General features: G+C 39.9%; 1 protein-coding gene across 1 annotated transcript in view; it reads left to right on the top strand.

Annotated features, from left to right (window-relative positions):
• SLC6A7 (solute carrier family 6 member 7) overlaps positions 1-15,048 on the top strand; it is a 69,185-nt gene that overhangs the window by 32,548 nt on the left and 21,589 nt on the right. The window contains exons 9-11 of the mRNA XM_075856173.1: positions 7,771-7,883; positions 8,372-8,503; positions 12,315-12,414. Of these exons, the coding sequence (XP_075712288.1) occupies positions 7,771-7,883; positions 8,372-8,503; positions 12,315-12,414 (345 nt within the window). The remainder of the gene's footprint in view (positions 1-7,770; positions 7,884-8,371; positions 8,504-12,314; positions 12,415-15,048) is intronic.

Here is a 15,048-nt window from a genome sequence, read left to right as displayed (position 1 = left end):
ATGTTTGCCGACGTATTGTAGCCCTATTTTCAGGCATAAAACGAGGCATAATACGCCTCGTTTACGCCTGAAAATAGGTTGTGTGAACCCAGCCTTACAGTAATAGTACAGGCAAATAATTTTTGGAGTAGTAGTTCTAATAAAGTATTTTTAGAGTAATAGTACTAATGAAGTATTTAGATTAATAGTCCTAATGAAGTATTTTTGGAGTAGTAGTCCTAATGAAGTATTTTTGGAGTAGTAGTCCTAATGAAGTATTTTTGGAGTAGTAGTCCTAATGAAGTATTTTTGGAGTAGTAGTCCTAATGAAGTATTTTTGGAGTAGTAGTCCTAATGAAGTATTTTTGGAGTAAGGGCACATTCAGACGTGGCGGAATTGCTGTTGAATTCCGCTGCGAACAGTCCGTAGTGGAATCCTGCAGCAGCCGTTTTTTACATTTGTTTCTATACATTTTTAGGAAACTTAGTTTAGACGTTGCGGAAAATAATTGTGCGGAAATTAGGCTGGGGTGCAGAATTTTCCCTCCGCAGCATGCTCATTATGTTGCGGAGAAGCAGCGAAATTTCACTGCGGATTTCAGCATTTGCATTGCAAAGACTGAAATCTGCAGCGTCTTCTATGATATCCACAACGTCTGAATTACCTGTCAAATATGAAAATGTTGCTGCAAATTCGCAAAGAATCTGCAGCAACATTTTCAGCTGAAAAATTCTGCCACGTCTGAACATGGCCTAAAAGTCCTAATGAAGTATTTTTGTAGTAATAGTCCTAAAGAAGTATTTTTGTAGTAATAGTCCTAATGAAGTATTTTTGTAGTAACAGTCCTAATAAAGTATTTTTGGAGTAATAACCATGGGTTCACATGTCAATTTTGGAAAGAAATTACAGTCCAGATTTCTCGTAAAACATTAGTTCGTTAATACTGTAGTAAATACATACTTGACTTGCACAATGTTAGCCCTCAGAATATTTCTTTTAATATTTACTTGGTTCTTTTTTTTTTTAAGAGGAACCCTAAGACATTGATCTAACATCATCGACGTTTAACGCTGTATATGTCTGCCGCCCACGTGGGATGCCATTGTCATACACATTCTGCCAGGCAGATGGTGCCGTTCTTCTCCATCCTGATTCTGCTGGGATTGGTGCCGTAAGTTTTGGCAGTCCCTTCCAATCCATTCAGCTAATTCCGCTTCTCTGTTCTAATTATTAAGGTTTTTACAAGACTCTCTATCTGATCAGTGGCAGCAATTCAGTTTTTTTCATCATCACTGAAATTTCCTTGTAACACAGGGGGGAATCATTATCTACAAACCTTGCTCCAACTAGAGCTACAATGATATAGCTGCCTTGACGTCAATGAGGTGTGCAATCCCGTCCAACAGAGAGCGCAATTTTTTTTCCATATCATCCTGTGTCTGATGAGCAAAGTTAAAGGGCAAAGTCGTTGCGTGGTTTGTGTTTGTGCCAGCAGTCTAATTTTTTCAGAGGAGTACAGTCCACTTTAAGCAGTAACATTTGCAACTATTCAGGGACATCATTTCCGCTACTAGCTCAGAGAACACAGAAGTGTCCTGTGGTTATAACTAGGATTGATTTTGGAGGTGATGGTAAAAATGGGGTAAGGTAGGGCTCACATCTTGAGAACTTGCTATGGCCCATGCAAGGCATGATTTATATAAGTTATCGGGTTTCAAAAACTAATTTTCAAATACTGGGTTAAGGATTTCTGAAGTAATAAAGTGGGGGTACCCTTTTCAGAACCCTGATCTATTAGTCATAGCAGAGACACAGTATCTCTCGTTCTGGAGGACCCAGAATGTCCATGCATTACATGCACAGCCTACTAATTTCAATAGGAACTGTGTAATACTTAATTTCGCCTGTGGTGGTGCTGCAGGGCTATTGAGAACTTGCTGCTAGATTTCCCTAAATACTACAGAAGATCGCTGAGCATCTTAGCAGTGGCATACTGTATCACCAGCTGATCATTAGAGAAACCCTATAACAAAAAAACAAAAACCTATACAATGTGAACAACACCTTTTAAGGTGATAAATCAATTATATATAGAATATCTTGATAGACTGCAGAATTGGATTGCTGACAGTCATATGACTTACTAGCAGCAAGTAATAGGACATTGTGTATATTTTATATACATTCTACTAACATAGATTTAAAATAAATTGGAAAATTATTTCCATAAATTCCTGGGTTGCACTTTTGGCAGACTTAATCCCCCATTTTCTCATTGAAACACAGCTCGTCTTGGCACAAGCCCCTCTGACTAATTAACCAACTGACAAATTAAACTGACTGGGTTCACGCTACAGCCAAGAAATTTACTAATTTGTGTAGGTTTCTGCTGGAAATGGAACAGATTATGACTGAACTAAAATGTTCTTTAATTATTAGACGGAATTTTATGAGGAAGAATAGCATTTAAAGTGTAATGATCCAAGAATTAATGGTGATCCGGCAGCAAGAGTTACATACTTCGTACGGTTGAAAAAAAGACACAAGTCCATCAAGTTCAACCAAGGGATGGGAAAGGGCCAAATTTCTACACATAGGAGCTAATATTTTTTTGTTCTAGGAAATTATCTAACACTTTTTTAAAACCATCTACTGTCCCTGCTGTGACCAGCTCCTGCGGTGACTATTCCATAGATTCACAGTTCTCACAGTAAAGAAGGCTTGTCGCCTTTGCAGGTTGAACCTTTTTTTCTCCAGACGGAGGGAGTGCCCCCTTGTTTTTTGAGTTTTTTTTACATGGAACAGGATTTCACCATATTGTGCCATTCATATATTTATATAAATTAATCAATCTGCCAATTCATTTGAATGGGTTTGCCGACGTACTGTGCAGACAACCTGTCATTTACGCGTCGTCGTTTGACAGCTGTCAAACGACGACGTGTAAAAATACAGCCTCGTCAAAAGAAGTGCAGGACACTTCTTTCAGACGTAATTTGAGCCGTTCTTCATTGAACTCAATGAAGAGCAGCTCAAAATTTACGGCTGTCAGAGAAGCCCCACAAAATGTGAGGAGGAGCTTTTACTGCTGAAACGAGGCAGCTGTTTTCTCCTGAAAACAGTCTGTCTTTTCAGACGTAAAAGCCTCTCATTGTGTGCACATACCCTATTACATAGCTTGGTGTCATCTGCAAAATTAGAAATAGTGCTATTAATCCCATCCTCTATATCATTAATAAATAAGTTGAATAATAGAGGTCCCAGCACGGAACACTGGGGTCACCACTTATAACCAGGGACGACTCAGAGTAGAAATCATTGACCACAACTCTCTGGATACGGTCCTTGAGCCAATTCTCAATCCAATTACAAACTAGACTTTCTAAACCTATAGTCCTTAATTTACCCATTAGACGTCTATGAAGGACAGTGTCAAATGCCTTTGCAAAGTCCAAAATCACTATATCCACAGCGGCCCCTCTGTCTAGGCTTCTGCTCACCTCTTCATAAAAACAAATCAGGTTGGTTTGACAACTTCTGTCCTTAGTAAAACCGTGCTGGCCGTCACTTGTAATACTATTTTTTGTCACATAATCCTGTATATAGTCCCTCAAACATTTTCCCCACGATGGATGTTAAGCTTATTGGTCTATAATTGCCCAGGGAAGACCTAGAGCCCTTTTTGAAAATAGTCACCACATTTGCCCTGCGCAATAATAATAATAATAATAATAATAATAATAATAATATCTCTGAATATTATGAAGAGGGGGACAGAAATAACTGAACTAAGCTCTTTAAGAACTCTAGAGTGTAACCCATCTTGTCCTGGGGCCTTGTGTATATTTATTTAATTTAATTTAGCTTGGACCATCTCTACATTCATCCAATTCAGTATATGAACTGATATATTAACAGCACTGACACTGGCTACATCAGCTGCTCTTTCTTCTGTTGTATATACAGAGCTAAAGAACCCATTTAGTAACTCTGCCTTCTCTTGATCCCCTGTGACCAACTCCCCATTACCATTAACTAGGGGTCCTACATGTTCAGACCTTGGCTTTTTTGCATTTATATATTTGAAGAATTTTTGGGGATTTGTTTTACTATTCTTGGCCACCTGCCTTTAATTTTGTATTTTTGCTGATTTTATTACCTTTTTACAGATTTTATTAAGCTCTTTATATTTTACAAAGGCTACAGCTGTACCCTCAGATTTGTATTTTTCAAATGCCCTTTTTTTTTGTCATGTATTGCCCTTTTTACAGAAGGTGTAAGCCATGCAGGGTTTAATTTTAGTCGCTTATACTTGTTACCTATAGGAATAAATTTTTCACTATAATCACTCAAAATAGATTTGAAAATCTCCCATTTATCATTTGTATCATTATTTGACATTAGTTCTTCCCAGTCTATATCCTGAATTTCAGCCCTCATCCTGGGGAAATTGGCCTTCTTAAAATTAAGTGGTTTTGTCCTCCCAGCCTGTGTTTGTTTTTTACAGTATAGGTAAAAAGTAACTATATCCCGAACATTGACATTCCCAACAAGCTCTGCATTATTAGAAATGACCAGATCCAACAGAGCGTCACCTCTAGTCGGGTCTTCCACAAACTGGCCCATAAAATTTTCCTGCAACAGTTTGAGGAAATGTCTCCCCTTGGCAGTTGAAGCCGAACCATGATACCAATTAATATCCCGGTAATTAAAATCTCCCATTATCACTAGTGTTTACAGTGAAGGAAATAAGTATTTGATCCCTTGCTGATTTTGTAAGTTTGCCCACCGTCAAAGACATGAACAGTCTAGAATTTTTAGGCTAGGTTAATTTTACCAGTGAGAGATAGATTATATTTAAAAAAAAACAGAAAATCACATTGTCAAAATTATATATATTTATTTGCATTGTGCACAGAGAAATTAGTATTTGATCCCTTTGGCAAACAAGACTTAATACTTGGTGGCAAAACCCTTGTTGGCAAACACAGCAGTCAGACGTTTTTTGTAGTTGATGATGAGGTTTGCACACATGTTAGATGGAATTTTGGCCCACTCCTCTTTGCAGATCATCTGTAAATCATTAGGATTTCAAGGCTGTCGCTTGGCAACTCGGATCTTCAGATCCCTCCATAAGTTTTCGATGGGATTTAGGTCTGGAGACTGGCTAGGCCACTCCATGACCTTAATGTGCTTCTTTTTGAGCCACTCCTTTGTTGCCTTGGCTGTATGTTTCGGGTCATTGTCATGCTGGAAGACCCAGCCACGAGCCATTTTTAATGTCCTGGTGGAGGGAAGGAGGTTGTCACTCAGGATTTGATGGTACATGGCTCTATCCATTCTCCCATTGATGCGGTGAAGTAGTCCTGTGCCCTTAGCAGAGAAACACTCCCAAAACATAATGTTTCCACCTCCATGCTTGACAGTGGGGACGGTGTTCTTTGGGTCATAGGCAGCATTTCTCTTCCTCCAAACGAGTTGAGTTAATACCAAAGAGCTCAATTTTAGTCTCATCTGACCACAGCACCTTCTCTCAATCACTCTCAGAATCATCCAGATGTTCATTTGCAAACTTCAGACGGGCCTGTACATGTGCCTTCTTGAGCAGGGGGACCTTGCGGGCACTGCAGGATTTTAATCCATTACGGCGTAATGTCTTACCAATTGTTTTCTTGGTTACTGTGGTCCCAGCTGCCTTGAGATCATTAACAAGTTCCCCCCGTGTCGTTTTCGGCTGAGCTCTCACCTTCCTCAGGATCAAGGATACCCCACGAGGTGAGATTTTGCATGGAGGCCCAGATCGATGTCGATTGACAGTCATTTTGTATGTCTTCCATTTTCTTACTATTGCACCAACAGTTGTCTCCTTCTCACCCAGCGTCTTATTTATGGTTTTGTAGCCCATTCCAGCCTTGTGCAGGTCTATGATCTTGTCCCTGACATCCTTAGAAAGCTCTTTGGTCTTGCCCATGTTGTAGAGGTTAGAGTCAGACTGATTAATTGAGTCTGTGGACAGGAGTCTTTTATACAGGTGACCATTTAAGACAGCTGTCTTTAATGCAGGCACCAAGTTGATTTGGAGCCTGTAACTGGTCTGGAGGAGGCTGAATTCTTAATGGTAGGGGATCAAATATTTATTTCTCTGTGCACAATGCAAATAAATATATATAATTTTGACTATGTGATTTTCAGTTTTTTTTTTATATAATCTATCTCTCACTGGTAAAATTAACCTAGCCTATTAATTCTAGACTGTTCATGTCTTTGACAGTGGGCAAACTTACAAAATCAGCAAGGGATCAAATACTTATTTCCTTCACTGTATATAGCTGATCATCCACCTCCTCAGTTATATTGGGGGTCTATAGATTACACCAAAAGTAATTTTTTCAGTGTTTACTTCCCTTTGTAATTCCACCCACAATGTTTCAACCTCCTCACAATCTTCACCCTCTAATGTCTCTTTCACACTCACCTTCATATCACTTCTCACATACAGACATACACCACCGCCTTCATATCACTTCTCACATACAGACATACTCCACCGCCTTTCATATTTGTCCTGTCTTTCCAAAACAGTGTAAAACCCTATAGATTTATAGCCCAGTCATGTGAAGTGTCCGGCCATGTTTCAGCAACACCAACTATATCTATATTTTCTTCCAGTATCAAGGCCTCCAGCTCCCCCATTTTGCTTGCTAGACTTCTGGCATTTGTGAACATACACTTTAACTTGGCTTTAATTTTTCCACTTTCAGTAAAAGGATCTCCCTATCCTGTTGTCTAGTCCTCTCCCCACAGTCTGTTTCTCCCCCCACCAATATAGTCTGACCCCTCTCTAACATGACTACACCCTTTATTTTCTACATTGACCTCCCTCCTCAGTTCAATTCTCCTGCAGCACCACCTGAAAAAAAAAAAGCATTACATAGTGCCCATGAAAATAGAGACAGACTCTTTGTAGCCAATTTCCGATCCGGCTAATTGATGATCCCAAACAAGGGGCTCAATTGTATTAACTCAGAATCTGTTAACCTATTTAATGGTGGCCATGATGACTAATGGTCGCCGTTGGCAGTGTGCTGTGTACATTTTATATTTTTGACGAACAAAAGAAGGAATGGTGGTAAGATTATGATTTTTTATGCAATACAATGTTTTTTACTGGTCTTTGTTTAATCTTGTTTTAACGGTAGCAAGTATGCTTAAAGGGGTTGTCCAGTTAAGAAAACCCATTTTCATATAGCCTATTAATATAGCCTCATCTCTTGGTCAGAGTGGAGAGCAGTTACAAAGACCTTTCTCTCGTTCTGGAGCACCTGGCCTGTCCTACTCTCCTGGGTACTATGTAATGATTAATTTCCCCTCTGGTGGCGCTGCAGGGAAATTGAACACTTACTGCCAGGTTTGCCTACAGATTACAGCTGACCGCTGGGGATCCCTGCAGCGGGATACTTTATCAGCTTATTGTCAAGGGACCCTTCTAACAAGTAGCGATTGTCCAAAGCGGACAACCCCTTTAAAGCTAACCAAACATGTTCCGGTGTTTTTACCTACACCAAAGATCTACAATTTACTCATTCTTAGATAGACCATCCTAGGCCCATTGGTTTCTTTGAGATAATGGTGAATTTAATCTCAAGGTGATCTTCCAGAGTGTTGGAAGACACATTTCTTGAATGATTTTGAGTGCTTTTGAGGAGAACTGTAACTATCTATAAAAGCTGAGTATGACTAGGCTTAGATACTCTTAAGTTTATATATAATATGTACTCTTCTTCCCACAGGTCCTGGTCTGGCCTTTGTAGTATACCCACAAGCAATGACGATGCTTCCATTATCCCCATTCTGGTCATTTCTCTTTTTCTTTATGCTTTTGACCCTCGGATTAGACAGCCAGGTAAGGTTCTTAGTATATTTTAGGCACCTTTTATACGGTACAAGTCTCTTTCATATGTTACATCAGCGGTCCCCAATATTGTGTAAGTTGTAAGTCACTTTCAAATACAATAGAGCCACACCAAGTACTAAAAGGATAAAACTTTAAGATATGTGACTGATTTATATGGCTTTTACCCTAGTGTTAACTGTGAGTGATATGGTTTTGCCCATACCGTCATGTTCTAGTTATGCTATGACCTCCTTGGTGCCAATTTTGTCGGACACCTGCTGGCCCTACCCCCTCTTACTTACCCCACCCACTTTTCTTTCTACTTTTCAAAAGTGGCGAGAGCAGGGAAAAGTAAAAAAATGTTAGCGCAAATAAGGCATGCACCAATATTTGCAATTTTTTAAAGCTAGAAAAGTTGAGTAAAGCTACATGTTGAGACTATGATTGTAATAAACAGTTATCACAATAATAAAGTATATATTTTGTTTCGTCCTCAGTTTGCATTCATGGAGACAATAGTGACGGCCATCACAGATGAATTCCCTTACTACCTCAGACCGAAGAAAGCTTTTCTTTCTCTTATTATCTGCATAGTTTTATTCCTGCTAGGACTAGTCCTTACAACTTCTGTAAGTCCTATCTATCAGAGCATAGCTTCTATCAAAACATAGCTTTTCTTCTAGCAACAGCGCCACTCTTGTCCATGGGCTGTGTGTGGTATTGCAGTTCAGCCCTATTCATTTAAATGGGTATAAACGGCAATACCAGACACAGACTAAAGGCAAAAATGGCGCTGAAACTGGAAGAAAGCTGCTATGTTTATCTAATACCAAAAAACATTTTAGCAGTTTTATATCATTCTATTTTACTATTTTATCTTAACAAAAAAATAAAAAAAAATAAGAGAGTTGTAGGACATGCTTTGTGGAGCAATGGTTTGCCAGCCATCATGTAGGACAAGATAAATGAGGATTGGTGCTACTAGACTAGGGCTATATGGACACTTTGGTTGAGCTAGAACAGGGTATGAAGAAAAAACGCTACTGACATCAGAGAATGATCCATGTGTAATTTTCTAACAAGATTTATTAAGGCTACACGTTTCAATGCTGAACCAGCATCTTCATCAGGCCAAGAGTTATACACAGAACATGCAAGACATTTAGGCTGAGTTCACATGGGGCGGATACGCTGCGTAAAAACAAGCAGCATATTCGCCTTGTGCGCTGCAGGGAATTCCGGGCGAAAACTGTGGTGCAGATTTTCACCCAGATTGTCAGCTGCGTTAAACTGCAGCATTCAGCCGGCCTGCTACCATGCTGGCCTCTTGGGATGACGCTTCATCACAGGAGACTGCTGCAGCCTGTGATTGGCTGCAACGGTCACTTGGGATGAAATAGCAACCCTGGAGGCCGCCCTGCAGGAGGAAACACAGACTTCTGGGTAAGTATAAGATTTTTTTCGTTTTATGAGTTGCGTTTTTTTGCGACGGAATCGCTGCGAACCTGCTGCAAAAAAAACACGACTGCTATTTGTTTTGCGGGTTTTACCTCCCCATTGAATTAAATCGGGAAAACCAGCAACAAATAAGCAGCATTTACGCAAATAAAATTGACATGCTACAGAATAAAATTCCGCACCGCATGTCAATTTCTGAGCGGTTTTTCCCGCTCATGTCAATTTCTGAGCGTTTTTTTCCGCTCAGTATTTACGCAGCATGTGGATGAGATTTGTTCTATCTCATCTACTCTGCTACTACTGTATTATGCTGCGGATTTTCCGCCACTAATTCCGTTGCGGAAAATCTGCAGTATTTACACAATGTGTGGCTGGGTTCCCACAGTGCAGATTTTGCCAGCATTTTGTAAGCAAAAACCAGAATTGGATCTAGGAGTACAGACCTATAAGGCCTTTATTTATATAGTTCTTCTGTTTAGGTTCCGTTCCTGGTTTTGGCTTAAAAAACGCATGCAAAATTTGCACAAAACCTGCACTGTGGGAACCCAGCCTTAGGCCTGATTCACAAGAACGTTGTATAGGCCCATGTGCTGTCCGTTAAAAAATCGGACAGCACATGGACCCATCCAATTCAATGGGGTTATTCAGACATGCGTTGTTTTTCACGCAGCGTGTGGCCGTTGTGTGAAACTCATTGCATGTCTTATTTTGATCCGTTTCATGGGCCACGTCGCCCATTGAAATCTATGGCTGCGTGAATATCATGGACACCACACGGAAATTTTTCTCGGCTAAAGATATGCTGAGAAAAAAATAAATAAATGAATAAAAAATGTGCACCAACACTGACATGAAAATCTGATGCCACACGGAACAAACACTAATGGCACACGGAACTGCAACACATGAAAAATGGTGCGTTTTTTTCAGACGCAAAACGGACAGGATCGTGTGAATCTGGCCTTATAGTGAGACAATTACAATAAGAACCGCCCAAAAGTAATTAATGATGTCATGTGAGGTCAGAGTTTAGGATTGACAGACATAAAAGGAGGCCGAAATCGACCTCACTGTCATGTATGCAAAACAAATGTAAATATCAAAATAACATATTCGTTTCTATTGGCCACGGACACCTTCCTGTATATTTACAGGTAAGTGTCCGGGCCGTAGAAATTCCCTGCAAAAAATAGGATATGTTCTATTTTTCGGAATTACGGACCGTACTCCTATGCTTATTACTATGAGCACTGCCCACAAATGCGGGTGACACTCTGCGGCCCGTCCGTGCAATTGGTCGTGTGCATGAGGCCTAAAAATCTAAGATATAAATATAGAATATAAACACAGGCATAGCTATATATATATATATATATATAAGGGAAATGGAAAAATAGACATTAGTAGAATGCACAATATATTTAGTAAGTCAAGGATTGGTTGAAATGCACTGTTTAGAAATGCACTAACAGCGGCACCGCCGTGTGAAGCTACTAAGAGAGATGAACGGCGATCACCAGCCATTATGACGGTAGTATGCCTGGAGGGTTTAGTGGGTAGCCATAGGAACACAGCGACACTGGTCAAAGCATGCTGGTAACCATGGCAAACGGAAAGACCATGCCAACGGAAGCCTAAGAGGGACACAAAGAGGAGAAAGTTAAAGCAGAGACACAGTGAGTGGATGATTGTAAACTACACAGTCCTGAGGAGCCAGCGCTCACAACACAATGATGTGAACCCCCAAAGGGACAATAGGGGGATAGATATTTATGTTGAATAAAAAAACAAATAATTATGTATATAAAAAGGCGTGATAGTCTGAGAATGCTCAAACAGTAGAATAAATGGAAATGGCACAAAAAAATGGTAAAAATTCAATAAATAACTTTGGTTGAGCGACTTTAAGCCTCAGACAAGTCGCATGACCAAAAAACGTGTGCAATTTGACTGCGACTTTCTGTAGCAAGGCTATTTTATATTTGCAATTTGACAGTAAAAAACTAACGGGTCGCAGAAAGGTCGCAAGCAATCCTTACATTGCAATTTATGCTGGAAAAGCCGCATGCAACCAAAAATCTAGCAGGTTTGGATTTTCGGCGACAGTCGTGTTGCGGTCGCCTTATTTCTCATGCCGCAACACAATCAATATTGACAATCATTAGATGCAATGTCGAAATGCGATCTCCATAGATGTTTCCCAACACTCCTTCTGCCCACAGCTATTCCTCCCAATCCCCCCATGCACATGCACGCTCGGTTTGGCCAAGCATGCATGTATTTTGGATGGGGAGAGGGGAGTAAGCTGCTGTCAGGCACCTCTGGCGGCGACTGATCTCCTCTGAGAACAAAAGAATCGGGCATGTTGAATTCCAACTGTCCGATCCTTCTCTCCCCTAACATTTGCTGCCAGGAAAGAATCGGGAGGCTCCCATATGCCCTGCGTGGTCGTCTGATCCTGACGAAATCGGAAGGTTCGGACAATGTTAAACTCATGTGTATGACCACCTTTAGTTCTGTACTTTCATCTCATTTGATAGAGCACATTTACAGAGATGTCGTGTGGAAGGCACCCAGAGTTTAGATGATCACATTTCTATAATAAATGCTGGGTGCAGAAGGTACTATACCAGATAACATCCAAGGTTTTGAAGAAGAGGATGAAATGTAAATATATATGAACCAACTATGTAAAGCTACCTTTAGAACAGAGATAAAGGGATAAGATAAGAGATAAGATTAGGTTAACTATGAAGTTATATTTTAGGGTTACCCCTGACTAGGTTACTTATGACAAGTGGACATTTGAGGTTGTCACCTCAGCAGACCTCAATGTATCACACTGGTGGTGAGCCTTGTAAACTCTAGTTCCACATTGTAAAAACCATGTAGGCCACCGCTGTTTGAGTTATTACAAACAATATAAAAAAAATTGTCATTGCTTATAATACGTCCACCATATTTTTTATCTGTATCTCCTAGGGAGGAATGTATTGGCTGGTCCTACTGGATGACTACAGTGCAGGGTTTGGTCTTCTTGTGCTAGTTATCACATTCTGCCTTGTGGTTTCAAGAATTTATGGTAAGTCAAGAGTTATAACGTCTACCTGGTGCACAGGATACTGATCCAGTGTTTCTATATGTTGAAATGTAATATTATATTGTAAAATATAAATCAATAACAAGTTTTATGTGGGTATTGAATGGTGTATTTGGGCATTGAATGCATTTATTATGTGGGCACTATATAACATTATTTAGGCTGCATTATATGGGCACTGTATGAGAGTATTTAGACATTGAATAAATGTATTATGTGGGCACTTTATGGCATTATTATGTAGGCTGTATTATTTGGGCACTGTATGAGAGTATTATTTGTACAGTGAATGAACGTATTATGTGGGCACTTTATGGCATTATTATGTAGGCCGTATTATTTGGGCACTGAATGAGAGTATTAATTGGACATTGAATGAACATATTATGTGGGCACTTTATGGCATTATTATGTAGGCCGTATTATTTAGGCACTGTATGAAAGTATTATTTGGGCATTGAATGGATTTATTATGTGGGCACTATATGCCATTATTATGTAGGCTGTAGTATTTGGACACTGTATGAGAGTATTATTTGGGCATTGAATGGATGTATTATGTGGGCACTGTATGGCATTATTATATAGGCTGTATTATTTGGGCACTGTATAAGAATATTATTTGGGCATTTTATGGCGGTATGTGGGTTAACACACTTGATTAATAAATGTGTATGACTTGCAGTTTTTTCAAATAAAAGCGACCTGAAATAGACCTAAAAGTTTGTGTTGGATTTTGCCCAGAGAGAACCATTTTTCTTAATCTGGCCATGGTTAATGTCCCGTCTCCATGAACCCCAAAATAGCTCTAGGGGCTTCATCTATTGTTAGCCATATTTATTTAAATTTATAGAGCACATTTGACCATGTAATTTAATTGTAGCGATTCCGTGATTCAGTGCTCTAGTTTCCATGTTGGTATAATTATGGTCACGTTGTAACATATGAATCTGAAGCTATCAGAATATGAGAAAAGGGATGAGACACTGAGCATCCTACACACACGCCATTAGTAATGTACTGCTGATATACAATCATGTCGCTTCTGGCTGCCTCTGATCCTTCTTGCTGATGTGTCGGAGGAGTGATAATGAAATGGAAATTGCAAACCCTGTAATGATCAGCTGGGAAGTGAATACTCTGTTTATGTTCCATGCAGAGATTCCAAAATATCTATCAGCTAAAGGGGTTATTCAGGTTAAAAAAATAATTAATACAAATAATAATAATGATAGTAAATATATACCAAAAGGTTATTATCTAAAGACGACCTGTCACTAGGTCATATAAATTAAACTGGTTTACTGACCTAAATAGCGCTGTCTCCCTGATACCAGCGCTGATTTGTTCCCCCCATTCCAGAGATATGGCCCACTGTTGCGTTGACTCCCTATATGGTAATTTGCAGTAGTTAGCCAATGGGGTGGAGCTATCTTCCCTGCCTCTGATGCTGACAGATTAGTGCGAGGCAGCTTGAGGTTAGTTCTCGCCCTGTTGGCTAACTACAGCAAACTAAAATAGAGGGAGCCAATACAACAGTGGGCCATATCTCTGGAACAGAGGGGGTCCAGGAAAAAAAAAAAACACAGACCTGGAATCAGGAAGACAGTACTTTTCAGGTCAGTAAACCAGTTCAACTTATTTAACCTAGTGACAGGTCCTCTTAAAATGGGGGCTGTCATCACATTTTCGCCTCCCAAACCGGTAATACTGCTTTATAGGGAAGGATGATAGTTTTTCAAATATAAGTAGGTTGCCCAAGTCCGCTCATCGTGAACCATAAAGAGTGCTTTTATTTCTCCATGGCACAGTATGCAAATAAGCACTGAATAGTCCTGCAACCCAGGCAGTGTGCTGCATTCTTAGCAGAGATCATGAAGAATACAGGACTCTTCCAGGATTGTAGGACTCTTCAGAGCCCATTTGCATAGAGCACCCGGAGGAATAAAGCGCTTTTATATGGTTCACGATGGGCTGACTTGGGCTGGGCAACATAGGTATATTTGAAAAACGATCATCCTACTCTATATACTGGTATTAGTAGTTTGGGGCTGAAAAATTGGATGACAGACTCCCTAAAAGAAAGAAATCCCCAACTAATACAATTTCTACAGTACTTTTGCCCCCGGAACATGCTGTATGAAGCCAATAGCCGTATGTAAACAATGTGGACTAATGTTACTGGTGACAACCTCTACAGAGCGCTGCAGCATCTGTTGGCACTATATAGGCAATAGGAAATAAAGTAATAAAACATGACGTGCAGCTTCTCGATCATAATGCCCATGGGCTCAGTTGTGCCAAAGGCCTCATGCACACGTCAATGGCATATGCAAAAGACTATACGGCAGTACATGAAGTTCCCTCTGGCTCGTACTATGTATGCCACTGTATGGTGCGTAACGCAGCGCCGTATATTGGAGATATTCTCCCCTCATCAGATCCTTCTAACACATTCGTACGGAGTCCTATAGAAAAAAAATCTATATACCTCCATATGAAATCAGAGGCATACAGCGGTACAGTAAAGTCCCCTAAGAAGTCTATTTGCAAAATAATCAATTCATCAGAGACCAATGTACATCCTTATGTTGTCGCCTTGGCATTGTCCTTAAA

Source organism: Rhinoderma darwinii, chromosome 3 (assembly GCF_050947455.1).
Source record: "Rhinoderma darwinii isolate aRhiDar2 chromosome 3, aRhiDar2.hap1, whole genome shotgun sequence".
Lineage (NCBI taxonomy): Eukaryota > Metazoa > Chordata > Amphibia > Anura > Rhinodermatidae > Rhinoderma > Rhinoderma darwinii.
Note: the sequence above shows the minus strand (reverse complement) of the source record. Positions and strands in the feature narration are given on the sequence as shown.